The following is a 19,043-nucleotide window of genomic DNA, read 5'->3' as shown; positions in this document are numbered from 1 at the left end:
AGGACAGCCCCAAACTTTTGGACAAGTCAGCTCTGGATCTGGGTTCTGATCCCAATGTCTTGGCTTGGACCATGCAGAAATGTGGTAAAAATCACGTTGTTCCCCCGCCCCCGACGCCCAACATCATTGGCTTGGCAAACATTTCTAGTGTAGACCTGGCCTGTATCTCACAACACCACAACCTCTTCCTTCCCATAAAAGCATCTCTCTCTTGAAATAGCTATCCCAACAAAACTCGTGGCTGGGTGGGAATAGTTAGCAGAGATTCACCCCAGTTTATGTTCAGCACCAGGCCCTCAGCTTTTCCTGCCTGTGCCCCCAGAAAAGGGGCACAGCCCATTTCTCAGGGAGCTACGGCCACACACTCCTCCCAGAGTGACACACCCTTAAAGGCATGGCCTGATAATGCTGGTTCTAATCTGTTCCTGGACCTCAGTAGCTGAAAGAGGATGGAGCTCAGCTATTCTCAGTGGTGGTAGATGACAGAACAAGGAGTCTCAAGTTGCAGTGGGGGAGGTTTAGGTTGGATATTAGAAAAAACTTTTTCACTAGGAGGGTGATGAAGCACTGGAATGGGTTACCTAGGGAGGTGGTGGAATCTCCTTCCTTAGAAGTTTTTAAGATCAGGCTTGACAAAGCCCTGGCTGGGATGATTTAGTTGGGGATTGGTCCTGCTTTGAGCAGGGGGTTGGACTAGATGACCTCCTGAGGTCCCTTCCAACCCTGATAGTCTATGATGCTATGATTCTATGATGAAAGTCGGCACCATCATCCTGCTGTTTGGTGGTGCTGATCCAGTTCCCACTAGCTAACCATCCACCACCACTACAGTAGATAGGCCAAGCACTGAATGTGCCGTGCAGAACAAACTCCCCTTTCACACTGGTGTTTCCAGGCCAGGGGTGAGGCACAATGGCTGGGAATATGGAAGATGCTTGTGCTGCCACTGTCCATGCTGTGAAGACCCAGAATCATTTTTTTTTTTTTTTTATAAATGGAGATATCCCATCTCCTAGAACTGGAAGGGACCTTGAAAGGTCATTGAGTCCAGCCCCCTGCCTTCACTAGCAAGACCAAGTACTGATTTTGCCCCAGATCCCTAAGTGGCCCCCTCAAGGATTGAACTCACAACCCTGGGTTTAGTAAGCCAATGCTCAAACCGCTGAGCTATTTCCCCCCCCCCCCCCATTGGTCTCTAGGGCTATCCATCCAGTGTCTTTCACCATCTAAAGCTCCAGGGTGGCAGGAGGCTGATGGGAAGGTGTCAGCAGCCCCAGTGCTTGTGCTGCTGTTGGAATAACGTCTCTGTACCCGTGTCTATCCACGATTCACTCAGATTCTCTCTAGTAGCCTATTAGTTACAAAGGTTGCTATGAAATTAAGCATTAACTGCAACATTAGATGCTAAAGAATGTTTGCTGATGGATGGGGGAGCTAATGTTTTCCAAGTCCCAGCTGATGACAGGGGCCAGGACTATGGGAAAGGGCAAGGTGTCACAGGGTCCTCTCACTACTAGGGCACCTCCTCCTGGCTGCTCTGGGGACCAGCTCCTTCTGGGTCCAACACCCCCTTCTGCCACTCATTCACACACCTTGCCACTTCCCTCCCTCTCTGTGTGTGACTCAGGAGGTACTCTCTTCATGGCTTGGCCCTCCAGCCCGGTCACTATAGTTCTCCCATTCTGGGGTTGCAAAGTCCTATTGGACGACAGTCCCAGGCAGTCTTCTGTTCCACTGTCCAGTCTGCATCACTTCTAACCCGGGCCCACCCTCCACTCCAGGATCCAGTCCAGCGACCCTATGTCTAGCAATTGTGGTCTGCTTTTTCCCAGACCCTGCTGCTATTGCCCTGGACTCCTTCCTACATCTTCTGACTCCTCCGGGTTTATCAGCCCAAACTCCCTTCTCCCAGGGGGTGATTGCAGACTATTTCCCCAGAAGCCCCTTTCTGCTGTGAACTTCCTGGCTTTATACCAGCCCCACCTGCTCCTTCTCAGCTGGGTTCCATCATCAATCAGCCTTTCAATCCCTCGCTCCCCCCAAGGTGCAGCTTGCTCTGCCTTGTGTGGGGTGGACACCCCATCACACACACACTGGAATTAGTCACTGTTAACTGCATCACAAAGAGGAAACCTAGCTGTTGATACATCCAGAAGGATGGCAAATGTGGGATCTGGGACAATGATGGGCTGGGCTGCCCAGCTGGGAATCCCATCTGGAATGAGAGAAGACCCATGGGTAGCACTGCAAGGCCCAGTGCTTGAATGGTGGGAAACTGACCTGAGCAAAGCACTTAAGAATGACCCTATAAGGGCTGGTCTACACCAGATTTTGTACTGCTGTAACTATAAGCAGCAGTATAACTGCATCCACACTAGAGGTTTGTAGTTCTAGTGATACAAAGACCATGTATAGATAAGCCCCAAAGTACAATCCTGTGCTGGCAGGGATTGACTTGATGACCTAAGACATCTTCTCCATCTCTAATTTTTGGTGGCCACATTATCTCCTACACGGGGAAAAGCCAAGCTAAGGGGGTACAAAACTACCAGAGTTGCTCCAAATCATTCCCTAAGAGGCTGGGAAGAACAGGGCTCCAGCTGGGGTTTGGCCCCCTAGTCTTGTAAATGTTGCTAAGTCCTGCACAGTTCTTTGGACACCCACAGAGGCCAATGCCATCTGCACAGAGGCCCAGTGCTTTTGGGTAGCTTCCTGCTCTGCTCCCACAGCCCTTGGCCATGCTGCCATCTGATCGCTGCTGGTCACTGCCCCTGAAGCCACCTGCAGAGGTCAAGTGACCCAATGCAAAGTGACGCTGCACAAGGCAGTGCTCCCCCACCTGCCTTGCCCACAGGGCCGGCTCCAGGCACCAGCTCAGCAAGCAGGTGCTTGGGACGGCCAAGGGGAAGGGGCGGCACGTTGAGCTCTTTGGCAGTAATTCGGCAGTGGGTCCCTCGGTCCTCTCGGAGGGATGGACCAGCCGCCGAATTGCCGCCGAAGAAGAAAGTGGCACAGTGGAGCTACTGCTGAATTGCCTCCGATCACGATCACGGCTTTTTTTTCCGCCGCTTGGGGCGGCAAAAACCCTGGAGCCGGCCCTGCTTGCCCAGCACTGCTTGGACTGCATGATGGGAAGAGGAGTCAGGACTAGACCCTCAGAGGTATTTAGGCACCTAACATCTTGAGCATTCAGCCCTATGGGACATGATAAGATTGTATGTGAATGTAGTAGCTATTCTCATGTAGAATGAGGAGGGATATTATAATGGCCGTGGAGCATATTAGAACTTGACTTGATTTAACTAAGGCCTTGTCTACATGGGAAAATTGTACCAGTTACACTGCTATAGTTATACCGCATAGCCAGCCTCCTGTGTGGACACACTTATTCTGGTATGAGTGTCCATAGAGGGAGTTATGCTGGTAGAATTATAATGGTTTAAATTCACACCTTAGGTTATACTGCAAAACCTTCCCATGTAGCCAAAGCCCTAGGGCCTTATTCTCATTAACACTAGTGTAAAACAGGAGCAACTCCATTGCAGTGTTGTTACACTAATAAAAGGGGGAGCAGACTCGGGCCCTCATTTTCAGTTTGATGTCAGCTCTCATTCTGCCATAGATTGTGGGTAAAATTTTCAAAAGTGTGTAAGTGACTTGGGAACCTAAATCCAATTTGCAAAAATGCCTAATTCCCTTTGACTCTTAATGAGTCCCAGACTCCGAAGTGACATAGGCGCTTGGGAAAAATGTTACACCTTTTCTTTTGGTTTTGTAAATAGCTCTTTAAAGGGACAATGTAAAAAAAGTCAGAGTATGTGAGGATCTGCAAACTGTCTCATTTCATGAACTTGGTTGAGCTATTCATTATGTACAGCATGCATCATGACATCAGACCTTTCTTGGTTAGAAAACGGTGTATGAATCAATCTAACTTTTTTCCAGTGAATGTGTTGGAGTGAATAATTTTCAGACTGTAAGTCGATTGTGAACAGTTCACTCAGACTATTCGTTGTTTGGGACACGTAGTTGGTCACCGAAAGTCACATGACATTGTTCACATTCCCTGATTGGAAGAGCGAACCATTTTAATCAGCTGCAAATGGTTGAGTCATTAAAAGTTGTTTTGTGAAAGACTAACGAACAACACGCTTTACAGTGTGACTTTCCAGACGAGCACGCGCTTTGCTAAGCTGGGAAACCTTTCAGCACTTGGGAACATTTCCAAAACTGCCTGAACACGCACAAGCAGGGACTGATCCAGCCAGGTGCTGAGCGCCTCCAACTCCTACTGACAGTAATGAGAGCTGAAGAATGCTGTCTCAGGACGTGCTCAGCACTACACAAGATCAGGCCCGGTCTCCCAGAGTGCCCAGCTCCCACTGTCCTGAGCCTTTTACTAAGCCAGGCCCATGAGTAGGGCTGGTCAAAAATTTTTGATCTCAGCAGGTTTTTGACAGAAAATCGAGTTTTCAACTAAATAATTCCCCCCCCCCCCCCCAAAGTGGCTGCTTTCCATGGGATATTTTGAGTTTTCATTGAAAAACTGAAAACCAAACACTTTTTGCTTTTCAGCCAAACTTTTTTTGATTTTTCAACACAATGTCAACATTTTCAAGTTTTCTTTAATTTTCATTGAATTTTCCTGTGGCAAAATAAACCAGTTTTCAGACCATAACGTTTTATAAAACAAACCATCCCCTGAAATGACAGCGCCATTCAGCCCAGCCACTCGGCCAGCTAGAAATTAACAATGTAAAGCAGGAACCTAGAACAGGATCGGAACAACATATTAAACGCACAGCCTGCTCATCAGACTGCAGGCCTGTGAGCCATAACAGGAAGCAGTTAACAATTGGAAACATTCACAAAGGAATGACTCTCGCTGTCAGAAAAATCCTGCTATGCAGGAAGAAGTGAACCAAGTTAGGTGGAAAAGGATTGAAACATCCCAAAGCGCTGGGAAGAGAAGGCAGCAGGGTCACCTGTTGAGCCCAGGTGATGAGCAAAAGATAGGCAGCTTAAAATTAGACAGAAATAACAGGGGAAGAATAGCCAGGGGAAAACAATTGATCATACAGTGAGTAAAAGGCCCCCAAATGCACTTAAAACCCCTCCACCTAAACAAAGATAGAAAGTTTCCACACTGACTTAAGCCATCAATGCCCTTGTGCTCAGTCAGGTGGTGAAGGAAACACCTTAGCACTGCCAGGCATGAGCACTAGCCCATACGAGAGATCAGCCTAGAAAGAGATTTTTTTAAACCACCTGAAACATATTTGCACCATGGGTGCCATAGGGTTGACAATCATTTAAATGACCTTCTGAGAATGACTTAAAGATGTGAGATACAATGGGAAATGATGGGCCATTGATTTATACTCATATAGTTAGTAAAATGCATTATTTATAGAATGTACAGCTAGGAACCTGAGGAATTCAACAACAAACCTACATATGCCCCATGACTCAATGTGGGAAAGGAAGTCAAAGGGACCTGTGAGGAGTCGGGGCTTCTAAAAATCAGACTGGATGTAACTATTTCAATATACTGAGCTTATATTAGATCTAGTGGGCAGATCCTCAGCAGGTGGAAATTGTCAGAGTGCCATTGACTACAGCCCAGCTCCAACAGACTTTGCTGAAGCTATGATCATTTACACCGAGGATCTGCCACCATGTGTTTCTGGCATTGGATTGATATATGGTATGTAATTATGTATTTGTGTTGGTTTATTTTAGGGTTGTCCATAAATAATTGCTGGGCTAAGAATATCATTTTATTCTTATAAAGCTGCCTGACTGTACATACCGTTTTGTTATGATAGGGTTGCCTGGATTTACATATTGGTTTGTTATTATTTCGTTGCCTGATTGTATATTTTGGTTTGTTATGATAGAGTTGCCCGGATGTACACGTTGGTTTGTTATTATTGGGTACACGTTGGTTTGTTATTATTGGGTTGCTCGGATGTACACGTTGTTTTCTTATTATTGGGTTGCCTGTCAGCCCTGCGGGGATACGGGGATTGATCTTTTTTCAGCAATAACAACGATGTAAAAGAGCCTGGAAGCATTTGTTTTTTGGGGGGAAGCCCAGAAACTTCACTTTGGTCTCCTTTGATGGCCAATCTGCAGGCCAGGCTGACTGCACACGCTCGTCAGCTTAGACCTATTTGCCAATCTTGGCTGAGCAGGAGCAGAACTACAGCTCACTCTGCAGAGCCTTCGCTTTGTTTGGGCTTTTGCTCTTGGTGTCGCTAAGTCTTGTACAGGCTCTCTGCTCTTCGAAGCACAGGAACTCTGCCAAGGCAGCCGGCCTGCGTCGGTACTCCTCGTAGATCTGCTCTTCCCCAAATTCCCCCAGGTAGCTGTGGCACAGTTTATATAATCTACAAAGACAAGAGAAACAGAAACAGGAATTCACGTCATTGTTACGGCAGGTGCCGACAGGTGGCGCTATCACACACAGGACAACAAGTTGTTTGTCTCAGCGTGTGAGCTGTGCACGAAGTTGGAAGCAATGCGGTGTTGTGATCTAGTTTCTTTGTGGGGAGCTGTTGCAAACATCGAGCAAGTTTGCTCTCTGCCTTAATCTCCTGAGCTAGAGTTGCTCACTGGGGCTGAGATTTCTGCAAGAGGGGATTGCCTGGGTGCTGTGTGCGAGCACCGCCATTCCTGGACTGGCACAAAGAGTGTCAACAAACAAGTGACTCTACAAAAATATCCACACTCAGGGCCACGGATTTCTCCGCCAACCGGCATGGCTCTGAAATCTGCTACTGCTTGGCACAAGGTTGGCAACGTTCACCATGGAAAATGGGACTCAGGCCCAGACTCTCAAAGGTATTTAGGTATCTAAGTCCCATTGGGAGTGAGGCATCTAAACCCTTTTAAAATCTGGCCCTTGGGCACTTCTGCAAACATTACTCACGTCACAGTGCCAGGCTGGGAGCCAGGCGTGGGGAGCATGCTCAGCAGCTGCCCTCTCTCCTTTGCTGCTCAGCAGGAAGTGGGGGCTCAGGCTGGCCCCTGCCTGGAGGCGAGAGCCCCAGGGGACCGGTGCAAGCCCCGTTTCCATTTCCTTTGGAAGGCACCATTAATAGAGCCTAGTTTGCCACTGGCAACTCATTTAGCATCCAGAAAAACAGCCAGTTGGCTTCCAGGGGGGTTGTTCCCCCACAAATACAGCAGGGAATTGCATTTGGTATTTCAAACTTTGCTGCGCCCCCCCCCAAGGCTACTCCTCCATTAACACGCTCCCTAGTCCCCCACTCATGTTTGCCTGGCTCTGACAGTGGGCTTACCTTGCTGGCCACGGTCCACCCGTCATCATCACACTCACGGTCTCCTGGCTCTTCAGGCCAGGCCCTGCAAAGCGTTTCACTCCCCCCACTTCTTGCACTCCATAGCTGGCGAGAGAAAGGGAACAGTGATGGTCACACAAACCCCAAGCCCCCTGGGGAAGGGGAGTGTGAGGCCAAGCAGTTGGTGGTTGGGGCTGGTGAGGGGAGGGCAGCCCAGGCTTTTCCTCTGATTACAGGGGGGCCTGTGAGCAGGAATCTATTAACCCCCTTGTTTATATCCCTGTTGTTACGTGTCACTGAGCCTTGGGGATTTGCCTGCAGCTAAATAAAAAACCCTCCCTGAGTTTGGCTGGAATCTGTACTTTGATCAATTGCAGAGCTGGGCTGCAAAAGCCCAAAGCCAAGAGCTGAGGCCTGGGGAGCTGTGGAAATGGGCAGCTCCAGAGCTGAGCGGCACAGCTGGCCCCTGCCTCCAGGAGGGGCTGAATTGCAGCCCTGGATCCCAGTGTTCTGAGTGCCAGGGTAGGGCAGGACCGAGCCTCACACAACAGGTCCCTCTCCAAGGGCAGGGCTCTGTCCCCTGGCACCCTCGGGTGAGCTAGAGGGAGTGCGGAGGGGCCACAGCGTGGCTGGAGGCCGTAGGCAGAGCTGTGGCAGTCAGCCAGGATGGGGATCACACACTGGAGACACACCTCTACCAACTGTGAGGGTGCTGCAGCATGCCTCCCAGTCTACACCCAGGGCAGGGGGTGCAGCTCCCTCCCCACTGCCCACTGGAGATCTCACACTAGGGTTACCATATTTCAACAATCAAAAAAGAGGACACAGGGTGCCGCCCTAGCCCCGTCCCCTCCCACTTCCCGCCCCCCTCAGAATCCCCCTACCCCCTACCTGTCCCCCCCACCCTAACTGCCCCCAGGACCCCACCCCCTATCTAAGTCTCCCTGCTCCCTGTCCCCTGACTGCCCCAACTGCTCTCTACACCTCCTTCTCCCGACAGCGCCCCCCACAACCCCCGACCAATCTAACCCCCCCGTTCCTTGTCCCTTGCCTGCCCCAACCACTCTCTACACCCCCTTCTCCCGACAGCACCCTAGGGTGACCAGACAGCACATGTGAAAAATCAGGACAGAGGGTGGGGGGTAATAGGAGCCTATATAAGAAAAAGACCCAAAAATCAGGACTGTCCCTATAAAATCGGGACATCTGGTCACCCTAGCCCCCCCCACAATCCCCGACCATTCTAACCCCCCCGTTCCTTGTCCCTTGCCTGCCCCAACCGCTCTCTACACCCCCTTCTCCTGACAGCCCCCCCCAGAACCCCCGACCAATCTAACCCCCCCCCCCATGTTCCCTGTCCCTTGCCTGCCCCCGCCCCCCCCAGGCTGAGGGAGAGCTGCAGGCTCCACATGCAGCCAAACACTGTGGTGCTGCTCTGTGGGGGAGGAGGGAGCGGGGGAGGGGAAGGGGGAGGGGAAGGGGGAGGGACTCTGGCTGCTAGAGGCCCCAGTGGCTGCGAGTGGCTTTCAATCAGGCCCAGCCGTCCAATCAGCCGTGCCGCACTCTGCATGAGGGGAAGGGGGAAATCCCGGACATTTCTACTTTATTAGAAATCCCCCCCGGACGGCCATTTAAAGCTGAAAAAGCCGGACATGTCCAGGGAAACTCGGACGGATGGTAACCCTATCTCACACCTGCAGGGGAGAGAGGAGGGAGCTGGGCCTGCCTTGCCCGGGAGGGCAGGAAAGGGGAACTCCTGGCACTGTCTCCTCAAATGAGGTCCTGAGCCTCTGTGGTGATTCAAGGCCCCAGGCCCATTTCCCAGGAGCTGTGTCATAGTGGGTCAAGTTTCAGCAGGCAGAAGAAATTCCCCACCCATCTTGCAGGACCCTGTACAGTGCCTGGCTTCCTGGTGGCTGTCACATGGGGCTGGTCTACATGACAGCAAAGCCCAGACTTGCCCCCATAGAGAGAAAGGATGGGCCAGTGGTCAGGGCGCTGCCTAGGACTCAAGAAACCCAGTGTCAGTTGCCTGGGCTGTCTCTGGGGCAGCAGAGCCCCAAAGGAGCTGGCACACTCGGGTCTCGGAGTTTGGGAGGGGCTGGCCCGGACGCTTGTGGCCTGGCTCATGGGCTGGGCTAACACTCTGAGGAGCAGCCGCAGGCCTGCATTGTTGTTTTGGTCACTGGTCGGCTCACCAGGCCAAGGGGCCAGCAGAGCCCCTCTCCCAACCAGCTGCGATCCAGGCTGACCGAACAGCACCGACAGCCTTGTCTGAATGGGTCAGGTGTTTGGGGCTGGGACAACAGGCCAGCCGAGACGGCAGCCACCTTTTCCAGTAAGAAAGGCCAGGGAGCTGCTGCCCTGAGTGGGGAGACCCCAAGGCTGACTGATGCTGGGGCAAAGCCTACTCCTCTGTCACCAGCCTGCTCGGGGCCCAGTGCTGCCAGGTGCTGAGCACCTTCCTGGTGTCTTCCCTGGGTGCTGAGCACCTTCCACGGTGCTGTGCCTAAGGGCCATGGCGCCAGGAGCTGTGCTTAAGGGTGGTTCCCCGCCCACCATCACCCTTTGCTTTGGGCTTGGAGCACAAGACTCCCCAATCTAAAGAAATCCCGCTAATCCAAGGCCTGCCTTGATCATCTGTGCTGTCTAAATATGTTCTCCCCCGAGCCATTCTAAGCTCCCCCTGGACTGCTGTGGACTGAGTTTCTGTAGGGAGCCCAGTGCCCTTCCCATTCCCAGCTGACACAGGCATCTCCCTGGAAATGCTCATGGGTCTCTCTGAGTTTAGCTTTGCTGGGTCCTGAAGTGCTGCTCAATTCCTTTCCGGGGGCTGAGGAGGAGAGCAGGCCGTGCTACGCTGGGCAGATATACTGGCCACCATGCACATACGATGGGCTCAGATCAAAGCGTGCACTGACTCACTTTTCCCAGCTCTGCGAGCAGCTGTTCTCCAGTGTGTCCACATATTCGGACTCGCTCAGGCGAGCGGCCGGCGCTTTAGCAGACGGCCGTTTGGATTCTGCTTTTGTCAGGTATTCCTGCATCTTCAATACAAGACAGAGAACGATCAGTCTGTGCCAGCTGAGATTGAAATAATATTCAGGAGGGAACACTGCTCCGTGAAGCATGGTGGGGATGTTAGCAATGCACAGCCCTGCTCTGGTCAGGGGACGCTCAAACCCACTTGTCTGAATGTGCTTCTAGTGCCTAGATTTTTGTAGAAGAGAAACACCGAGCAGATGTGACAGTGCACACACAAACAAACCTGCGGGCTTTCATGGTGCTTAGCCAGGGTACCTCCCCCATATATTTAAATTACACACACAGGACCCAATCTTCCATACTGATGTGGCCCCTTGAAACCATTCTGCTGGTGTAAACAGATGATAAATGACTCCCAGGGTCTCCTGGCATAAAGGGGTTCCTGTGTCATGCCTCTATGCCTGCCCCCTTCCAGCCCCTGGTGTAAGAGTCATGGTTAAGGCCCTGCACTCAGAAGAGCTGGGTTCAAATCTTGGCACTGCTAGAGCAAGTCACTGACTCTTCCAGACCTCGGCTCCTGCTCTGTGGAATCAAGTTGCCAAGTGTCTGGTTTTCAAGCGGAATGTCCAGCTGAAAAGGGAACCGGGCAGCATCCAGTCAGCTATGCTGACCGGACGCTAAAAGTCCAGTTGGCCGCAGTAACTGGCCTTTGCCACTTAGGGGTAGGAAGAGCAGCAGTTGCAGCTGGAGCCACACAGAGGAGCTGCTCTCCGCTCAGCTGCTGATGCCTGAGAGAGCAGTGGCTGGCTTCCGGACCGGGCTCCAAGAGGTAGGTGCCACTGCCTGGTGGTGGTGGTGATCCTGTGTCTGCCCCCTCTTCTGCTCCGATTTCCCCACCCCAGCCCCTTGCTCCGGAGAGCAGCCCCTGCTGTGCCCCCATTGGGCAGGCTCCGCGTCAGCTCCTCCCAGCCTGGCTCTGCAGGCAGCAGGTGAGTCCAGGAGAGGGGGGAGTGAGTGAGGGGGTGTGTGGAGAGTGAGCAATGGAGGAAGGGGGAAGAGGAGTGAGCAGGGACGGGGCCTCGGGGGAAGAAGTGAGGCTGGGGGCTGGGAAGGTTGTTAGGTTTTTAGCAATTAGAAAGTTGGCAACCCTACTGTGGAAGGATCTGTTCCTTCCCCTTGGGATGCGCGGAGGAGAAACCCAGGAGGCAGGCAGACCTGCACTGGTGCAGCCATGCCAGTACTAGCTAGGAAGCCCCACCAAGGCTGCCCCGGTCAATGGGGCTGCTCAGGAGCGGCTCCTAAAGCCAGCTTGGCAGCTTCCGTCCTGCAGCTGCTAATTGCAGCCAGCCAGCACGGGTGTAATGATGGGGGCTTGAGGAAAAAATGTCTTTCCCCTCTCCCCAGCTTTTGTCTGGCTCCTTCCCCCTCCCTGTGCCAGCTGCCTAACAACAGCTGGACTCGGCCAGCCCGTCTCATCCGTCCCCAGCTGAGCAGGCCGGAGATTGCAGCTGGGACTCCTAACTAGGCAGCTCTGGCTCTGCCCTGGCCTGCCTCAGCCACCCCCGCTGAATGGGGGGATTTGGGCCTAGGGAAGGCAGGGCCCGGCGGAACAGGCGGGGAGCGGAGCGCACTGGAGAGGACTCAGCGGCTAGCAAAGCCACCAACCATCTTGCAGGCCTGGCCTGCAATTACAGCTGGTGGCCACTAGGGGCGCAGTCGCAGGCAGGCAGAAGACCCCTTTCTCTCACCCTGTTCTGCACCCCCTGCTGGATCCAACCGGGGAAGCAGCTGCTGGGGGAGCAGGGACCGAAGGGGAGCAGGGAACAGCACTGACCCCTAGTTCCCCCTTAGGCCCCCACCAGCATCCACCTATCTCCCTAGCACCCCGGCGCTCTCTAGAACACACGCCCCTGCTGCCAAGGTTTGTGCAGCTCCATGCATGGCCCCTGCCGCTGCTGGGCCAGGGCCTGTTGCCCACAGATTGAAGCTGAAAGTTAGCTGGGCAGTCTTTTCAAATATGCAAATCAGCTCGTTAAATAATCTGCCAAAAAGTGACCACATGTCCCCTCCCTCCAAACCCATGGGGGAAGCGGTGGGTGCGTGAGGGATGGACGGATGGATGCACAGGCCGAGGGATTGCTGTGCAGCGACGCCTCCAGCCCACTTTGCACATGAGCGGGGGCAGGATCCCCATCTGCAGTGTGGTCCTCGAACACTTGCCCAGAGTTTCCTTTCTTTCAGGCCAGAAGCTAAAATAAGTTTGCATCCTCCCCTCACATACCAGTAAGGCTCAGCTGCAGTGGGCATGCAGGGGCAGCAGCAGGCCACCTGTTAGCAAACGTCTGGAGCAAAGCCCGAGGCCAACAGAAAACCAAACAGGTGTTGGCCCTGAAGGATGGTAGATGAAAGAGATGGGGGGGGGGGGAGGGGAAGGGAGGGGAATGATGGAGAAGAGAGAGCTGGGCAAAGAGATAGGAAGACAACAACCTGCATTGGATGGCCTAAGGCTCCTTCCTCACTAATTCTTATGAGCCCTGTGTTACCCTGCCAAGCTGAAAGGCTAGGTATTGAAGGCTCAGCACTCACAACAGAGGTGAGGGTAGCCAAAGGGACTGATTTATCAATACCCAAGATGCCGAGCTGTTTGGAAAAGCCTGGCACAAGAGCCAAAAAATAGCTACTCTCAGGGTCAGCTGCGGCTCAGCTTGTCTTTCCTCTGCAGGGTCGGAAAGGACCTGTTTCAGTGCCCACGGGCAACCCTGCCTCAGCCCCAGGGTGTCAGTGACCAACTGCGGCTGTTTGCTGCAGATGTGTAATGAGTTTGGTGGGCTTCAGGCTTAGCTCTCAGCAACAACCCCTGTAACTCAGAGCAGTTACAGCCATGACTGGCTTTCTCGTTGGCTGGCTGCTCTGGGCCCAGGAGCCTGCACCCCCCACTCTCCCATAGGAGTGGTCCCTCTGGGCCAGGAGTGAAGCACATGTGGGGAGGCAGGGCATGATGGGAGGAAGCTTGCACTGCTCTAGGGGGCTGTCAACCCAGCATAGAACACACACACACACGCTTGGAGCCAGGCATAGGCACTAGGGCCGAGTTCCCATTGAAGTCAAAGGGAGTCAGGTGCCTGAAGACCTCTGAGGAGCTGAGTAGACCACTAAAGTGTTCCCAGTGCAACAGTCTCTATCGATGAGCCAAGTCCAGGGAGCTGGAGACTCCAGTACTACGTCAGGGAAGTGAGCTGGATGCAGCAAATAAACCCTTTCATTAGCTCATGGGCAGAAAGGCATTGGGCATAGACACAGCAGCTGATCAGTGATCAGGGCTCCTAGGGGGTCTATGACCAGCTTTGCCACTGACTTGCTGCATGAACACGGCAAAGTCACCTAACCCTCTGTGAGATGGGGCAGCAGTGCTTCCCTACCTCCCATGGGGGTTGCAAGGCTGAATTTCTGGGTAGGAAAGAGCTGTGAGATCTCACCCAGAAGTGGCTGTAGTCAGACTCGCACAGGGCTGGTATCGCTGGACTGGGAGCCACACCACTGCAGCCTGAGCCAGCGAAGGCTATTGAAAGCAGCTGTGTGGCTGTTTTCTAGGGGATTTTCTCCCGGGACGTTCTGCACCTGCAGGCCTCTGGTTGGGGTGATTTGCATAAATCCATTTTTACCCTCTAGCGGGAAAACAGACTCCGCTTTGGGACGGGTGTGAGCCAGCTGTTAACGGCAGCATCCTGCCCCTCTCTGCAAGAGGAGGTTTTCTTTTTAATACACCAGGGACATCCTCTAATGTAGATTTAGCTTCTGCAACTGCCCATGTTGGAACGGCAAGCTATGAATGCCTTGCCCTGGCGTCTCCTGGGGATCTGGACTCTCCTTCATTAGCTGCTGTGCATTAGCTCCCTGAAATACAGGGACACAAGGCCCCCAGCAGTTGCTCCTGCCTTGGAGTTCAACGTGGATATGCTGCTTTGCTAAGGAGATCAGCCGGAGGAGAGCAGGACCGCCAGGAGCCCAGGGAAGGCCCAGTGCGTTCGCTCAGGACAGGTCACTGGTAACTGTATGTCCATTCCCACCTAGCTTTTGGGGGCAGGAGGGAGCGAAGCTTAATTCAGTCATACTTAGGAAGCACCTTGAGAGCTTTGGATGGAAGGTGCTGTGCCATTGTTAAGACTGAACATTTGTTTCACAATGGTGTGATCTAAAGGGCATTGAAGTTAGTGGAAAGACTCCCCTGGACTTCAGTGGGCTTTGGATCAGCCCAACATGCCCAAGGATGCACCACTTGTCTACTCTAGCCTTTCCCCCCTAACCTGTTTTCCCACCATCACTAACTCCAGGGCAGCTCTAGTGTAGACAAGGTGCTCAGGTTTAATTGTTGTGTTGCCTAACCCTGCTCAGAGCAAGTCTAGATAAACTCATCTCTGACACCCATGAGGAACAGATCTGCCGAGTAAGAAGCTGCACTTTTGCAGAGTTACTTTGCAGAGCAGAGCTGCACTTTAAGAATCATAGAATCATAGAATCATAGAATATCAGAGTTGGAAGGGACCTCAAGAGGTCATCTAGTCCAACCCCCTGCTCAAAGCAGGACCAATTCCCAGCTAAATCATCCCAGCCAGGGCTTTGTCAAGCCGGCCTTAAAAACCTCCAAGGAAGGAGACTCCACCACCTCCCTAGGTAACGCATTCCAGTGTTTCACCACCCTCCTAGTGAAATAGTTTTTCCTGATATCCAACCTGGACCTCCCCCACTGCAACTTGAGACCATTGCTCCTTGTTCTGTCATCTGCCACCACTGAGAACAGCCGAGCTCCATCCTCTTTGGAACCCCCCTTCAGGTAGTTGAAGGCTGCTATCAAATCCCCCCTCATTCTTCTCTTCTGGAGACTAAACAATCCCAGTTCCCTCAGCCTCTCCTCATAAGTCATGTGCTCCAGACCCCTAATCATTTTTGTTGCCCTCCGCTGGACTCTTTCCAATTTTTCCACATCCTTCTTGTAGTGTGGGGCCCAAAACTGGACACAGTATTCCAGATGAGGCCTCACCAATGTCGAATAAAGGGGAACGATCACGTCCCTCGATCTGCTGGCAATGCCCCTACTTATACAGCCCAAAATGCCGTTAGCCTTCTTGGCAACAAGAGCACACTGTTGACTCATATCCAGCTTCTCGTCCACTGTGACCCCTAGGTCCTTTTCTGCAGAACTGCTACCTAGCCATTCGGTCCCTAGTCTGTAGCAGTGCATGGGATTCTTCCGTCCTAAGTGCAGGACTCTGCACTTGTCCTTGTTGAACCTCATCAGGTTTTTTTCGGCCCAATCCTCTAATTTGTCTAGGTCCCTCTGTATCCGATCCCTACCCTCTAGTGTATCTACCACGCCTCCTAGTTTAGTGTCATCTGCAAACTTGCTGAGAATGCAGTCCACACCATCCTCCAGATCATTAATAAAGATATTAAACAAGGTGATTTGGAGGTAAACAAGGAGGTGATTTGGAGTGAGTTTTTCTGAGCATGGCATATGGCATTTGGATGGGAAAGTCCCTGAATGGGCTGAGAGAATTAAGTGTCTACAACGTAAACTGTGCCTCCGAATAACAGTGGGTGCAAAATTGTGTTGGGTGTCAGGCTCTCAAAATCTGGCCTCAGAGTGCCTTGCTGAGACAGAAGATTATTACTGCAAAGCAGTGTGAGATGGTTTACAGCCAGGCACAGCAATTTGTACCCAGTCCACAACGTCAACCATAAACAATGAATAAAAGGCCATTAAATCTGGGTCACATATTACAAGTCACTTGCATCAACTGTGGAATTTATACCAGAGGAAGGGGAAAAATACCCAGTAGGATCCAATTGCAGGACTGAGTCCTAAATCTCTGGCCCAGGAATGCCTGCTTCACGCCAGTGACCCTGAATGGATATTGTTCCCCTGGCTTTCCCCTGACACTGCCCACCGCTGACCCATTCCTCTTCCCTCACAGTTCCTAGGAATGTGGGCAAGGGAAGCAGCTCTGGCAAAAATTCCTTTGCCAAGATTTTGGAGCTGGATTCTCCTCTTAGCTCCACCTGGCAGATCCCAGCTCTGGTATTCTGCTCCCCCTCCATGCTCTAGCTCTCAGCGCCTGCCCCCTCACTCCCTGCGCAGCAGAACCAGTGTGCTTCTGTGATGGGCAGGGCCCATTCCAGCGCTGGAGGGGGAGGCAGGGCTTGCCCCACAGAGCTTTAGGGCTGGGTTACTCTGTGCTTAGTCTCTGGTCACGGAAGGGGAGAGCCTGATCCAACCCACCCATTGAGCCTTCAGAAGTTCCTCCACAGGACAACCAAGAGGCCCATGCTCCTCTGGCTGGCAGAAGGGTTGGGGGCATAGGCAGCCTCTCTGTGCCATGGACTCCCCGTCAACCAGGTGGAAATACCGGTAGCAAAATGAGGTGGGCAGCATGGGAAATCCCTGTGTAAGGATCCTGAAAGGAGAGAGGGACTGTCTTCTTGTTCTCTTTGGGGTCCTGGTCCATGACAGGGGCTGCTATGTAGTAATAGTAACAACAACAACAACAACAACAACAATAAAATAGAGAATGTAGTAGGTCTTGTCCATCTCTCCTTTTGCTCATACATTATAATACACTGACTGTAATTACACAGCAGTTACAGTGTAATGCTAGAGGGTAACCCAGGTACTTCACCATCTGGGTATAGGATTTCAGCCTAGGTACCTGTACCCAAAAGTACCGTTTCACAGTTGTTGTAGTGTCATGTGTTAAGAGTGACCCTAAAAGAGTAACAACAAGTAATTGAGTCATGGAGTTCACTTGCTTGTTAATAGTATCTCCATGTATTGGAAGCACAGTGTAACTACAGGCACTGTATTATAAACTTCAGTGTAACTACAGTCACTGTACCATCAGGTGAACCCTCAGTTCTGTGCTCCACTGGTTTGCTTCAGATTTTAATGCATCTCTGTGTGGGCCCTAATGCTTGTGGGGCGGGACTCACCTGGAAGGCTATCACTCTGCAGGCATCACAGCGAAGGTGCTCAGGCATATGGGCAGAATAGGCTTCCTCAGCGTTGAAGTGGGGGGACGTAGCAGAGAAGGCCGTCTCCGAGACTGGGTCCGAGTCCCCGAGGGGGCTGCTGCAGGAAGAATGCTTTCTGTCATCTGCTGCTCTTAGATCAAAAAAGGTTAGCACCAAGACAGCCGACAGCAGTGACTTCATTTCTCCTGCTCGGCGAGCCCTCTCAGGAACGTACTGAGAAGGGAGAGAGACTGAATGCGCTGAAAGGAAGCAGCAGGTCAGCAATAAGCAAAGCCTTTGGGCCAATGAGACATCACTGACACTTCACCAAGGCAGCGTCACCCTCTGCACAACCCGCTTTGTTGTAGTTTTTTTACCCAAATGAAAACCCGGTTGGTTAAGGCCCCGGTACAAATCCCTGGGGGGCATTGGTGCAGCTTTCAGCTGTTTTCCCCTTCTTCAGTCATATGGCATTCGTGGTGTTTGGGGGTTACTTGTGGCCATAGTTCTGCTAAATATAAAGACACAGACGCATGAAGGTGTTACAGCTGGAAGTCCTACGAGAGCAACCAGACTGCTTCCCTTGGGCTGATGCAGGGTTGAGCTCATTAGCTAGCCTTCTGGCCAGTCTAGGGTTAAATGTCCCCAGGCCTCAGGTTTCCACCCCTTTCCTGGGAAAGTGTATTCCTCTGCCCCATTCACTAACCCCTAGGAGTGTTTTCAGCTTAATTCCATCCCCTGACCCCTAGTTCTGTCCTCTGGATAAATAATGCCACCCTAAATAATTCCACACCCCAGCCTGGATGTTTGAACACTTCCAGAGTTTGCAAAGAATTCGCAAGATCCCATTTACAAGCTGGCCACTCAGAAATCCTTTAATCTCTCTTTGTCAAACAGCCCCCCAACAACCCCCTGACTAGTTGATTGTTCTTCCCTGCTGCATTCCTTCCACTTTCTCCCCCTGTCTCTCCCTGGTGCCATGGAGGAAGTGACAGCTAGTGTTGCTTTTCTGGTGGTGGTAATGCGTGGCTCACTTTCTCTTTGTCACCAAACTTTGCCTGAGCCCAGCCCTGCGGTGCTGAATCAATGGGAGTGGTGCCTGATTAAGGCCTGCAGAATCAGACCCCAAGCGTTGCTCAGACAGTCTGCGTCTCCAACAGGTGAGGGATGGGTTCATTGGGGCACCTAACTCCACTAGGCTCTGTGGACAATCACAGCCTCTCCTAACAAATGCTGTTCCATGACACAATGGCCTCAGCTGGGACAACTGAGTGCAGTCTGTAGACTTCGCTGGAGCTGCCTGATTTACACTAGCTGGTGATCTGGACCCTTGTGTTTCGACTGAAGCAATCAGGCAGCTGGTCAGTGTATCCTGAATTCTGTAACTATCCTCAGGAAATCCAGGCTTTATTAATTCACCAACTGCTGGGGGGTGGATCTGGGCACTAAGCACAAATCCATCATAACCTCCCCCTGCCCACCTCCAGCTCTTCTGTCCAAACTCCCCCCATGTTCTCACATTTGTATGGCAGTTAGCGCTCTGCCCCCTTCCCTTTAGCTACAAGAAGCTCCCCCCTCCCCCCGCCCCGGGCTCACCAACGTGCACTAACACATGGCAGGCACCTTGCTCAGAGCTAAAAGTGCAAGGAAGGGTTAGCCCGGTGGCTGCAGGCCAGGCACGATCAGCTGACTGGCACAATTCCTAGCTGCACTAAGGCAGTTCGGATCTATCTTTGTGAAATTTCA

The 19,043-nt window shown here is 52.2% G+C and overlaps 1 protein-coding gene across 1 annotated transcript; it reads right to left on the bottom strand.

Annotated features, from left to right (window-relative positions):
- Positions 1–4,607: 4,607 nt before the first annotated feature.
- On the bottom strand, positions 4,608–17,610 carry MZB1 (marginal zone B and B1 cell specific protein). The gene is made up of 4 exons (XM_008170404.4): positions 17,277–17,610; positions 10,233–10,354; positions 7,308–7,412; positions 4,608–6,392 (listed from the first exon to the last, which is right to left on the bottom strand). Exons 1-4 carry the CDS (start codon positions 17,496–17,498, stop codon positions 6,206–6,208), a joined length of 636 nt encoding a protein of 211 aa, XP_008168626.3. The 5' UTR covers positions 17,499–17,610; the 3' UTR covers positions 4,608–6,205.
- Between the last annotated feature and the right edge of the window lie 1,433 nt (positions 17,611–19,043).

This window comes from Chrysemys picta, chromosome 8 (genome assembly GCF_011386835.1).
Source record: "Chrysemys picta bellii isolate R12L10 chromosome 8, ASM1138683v2, whole genome shotgun sequence".
NCBI lineage: Eukaryota > Metazoa > Chordata > Testudines > Emydidae > Chrysemys > Chrysemys picta.
The sequence above is the reverse complement of the archived record's forward strand: the minus strand, read 5'-3'. Positions and strand labels throughout refer to the sequence as shown.

Bases quoted from the DNA above. Each gene is read 5' to 3' on its own strand.
- MZB1 (XM_008170404.4), bottom strand. From the start codon at position 17,498: ATGAAGTCACTGCTGTCGGCTGTCTTGGTGCTAACCTTTTTTGATCTA. The intron at 7,413-10,232 runs GTGAGTCAGTGC...TTCTCTCGCCAG, and splicing joins TGCTCGCAGAGCTGGGAAAA to CTATGGAGTGCAAGAAGTGG. The intron at 6,393-7,307 runs GTAAGCCCACTG...TTGTCTTTGTAG, and splicing joins GGTGGACCGTGGCCAGCAAG to ATTATATAAACTGTGCCACA.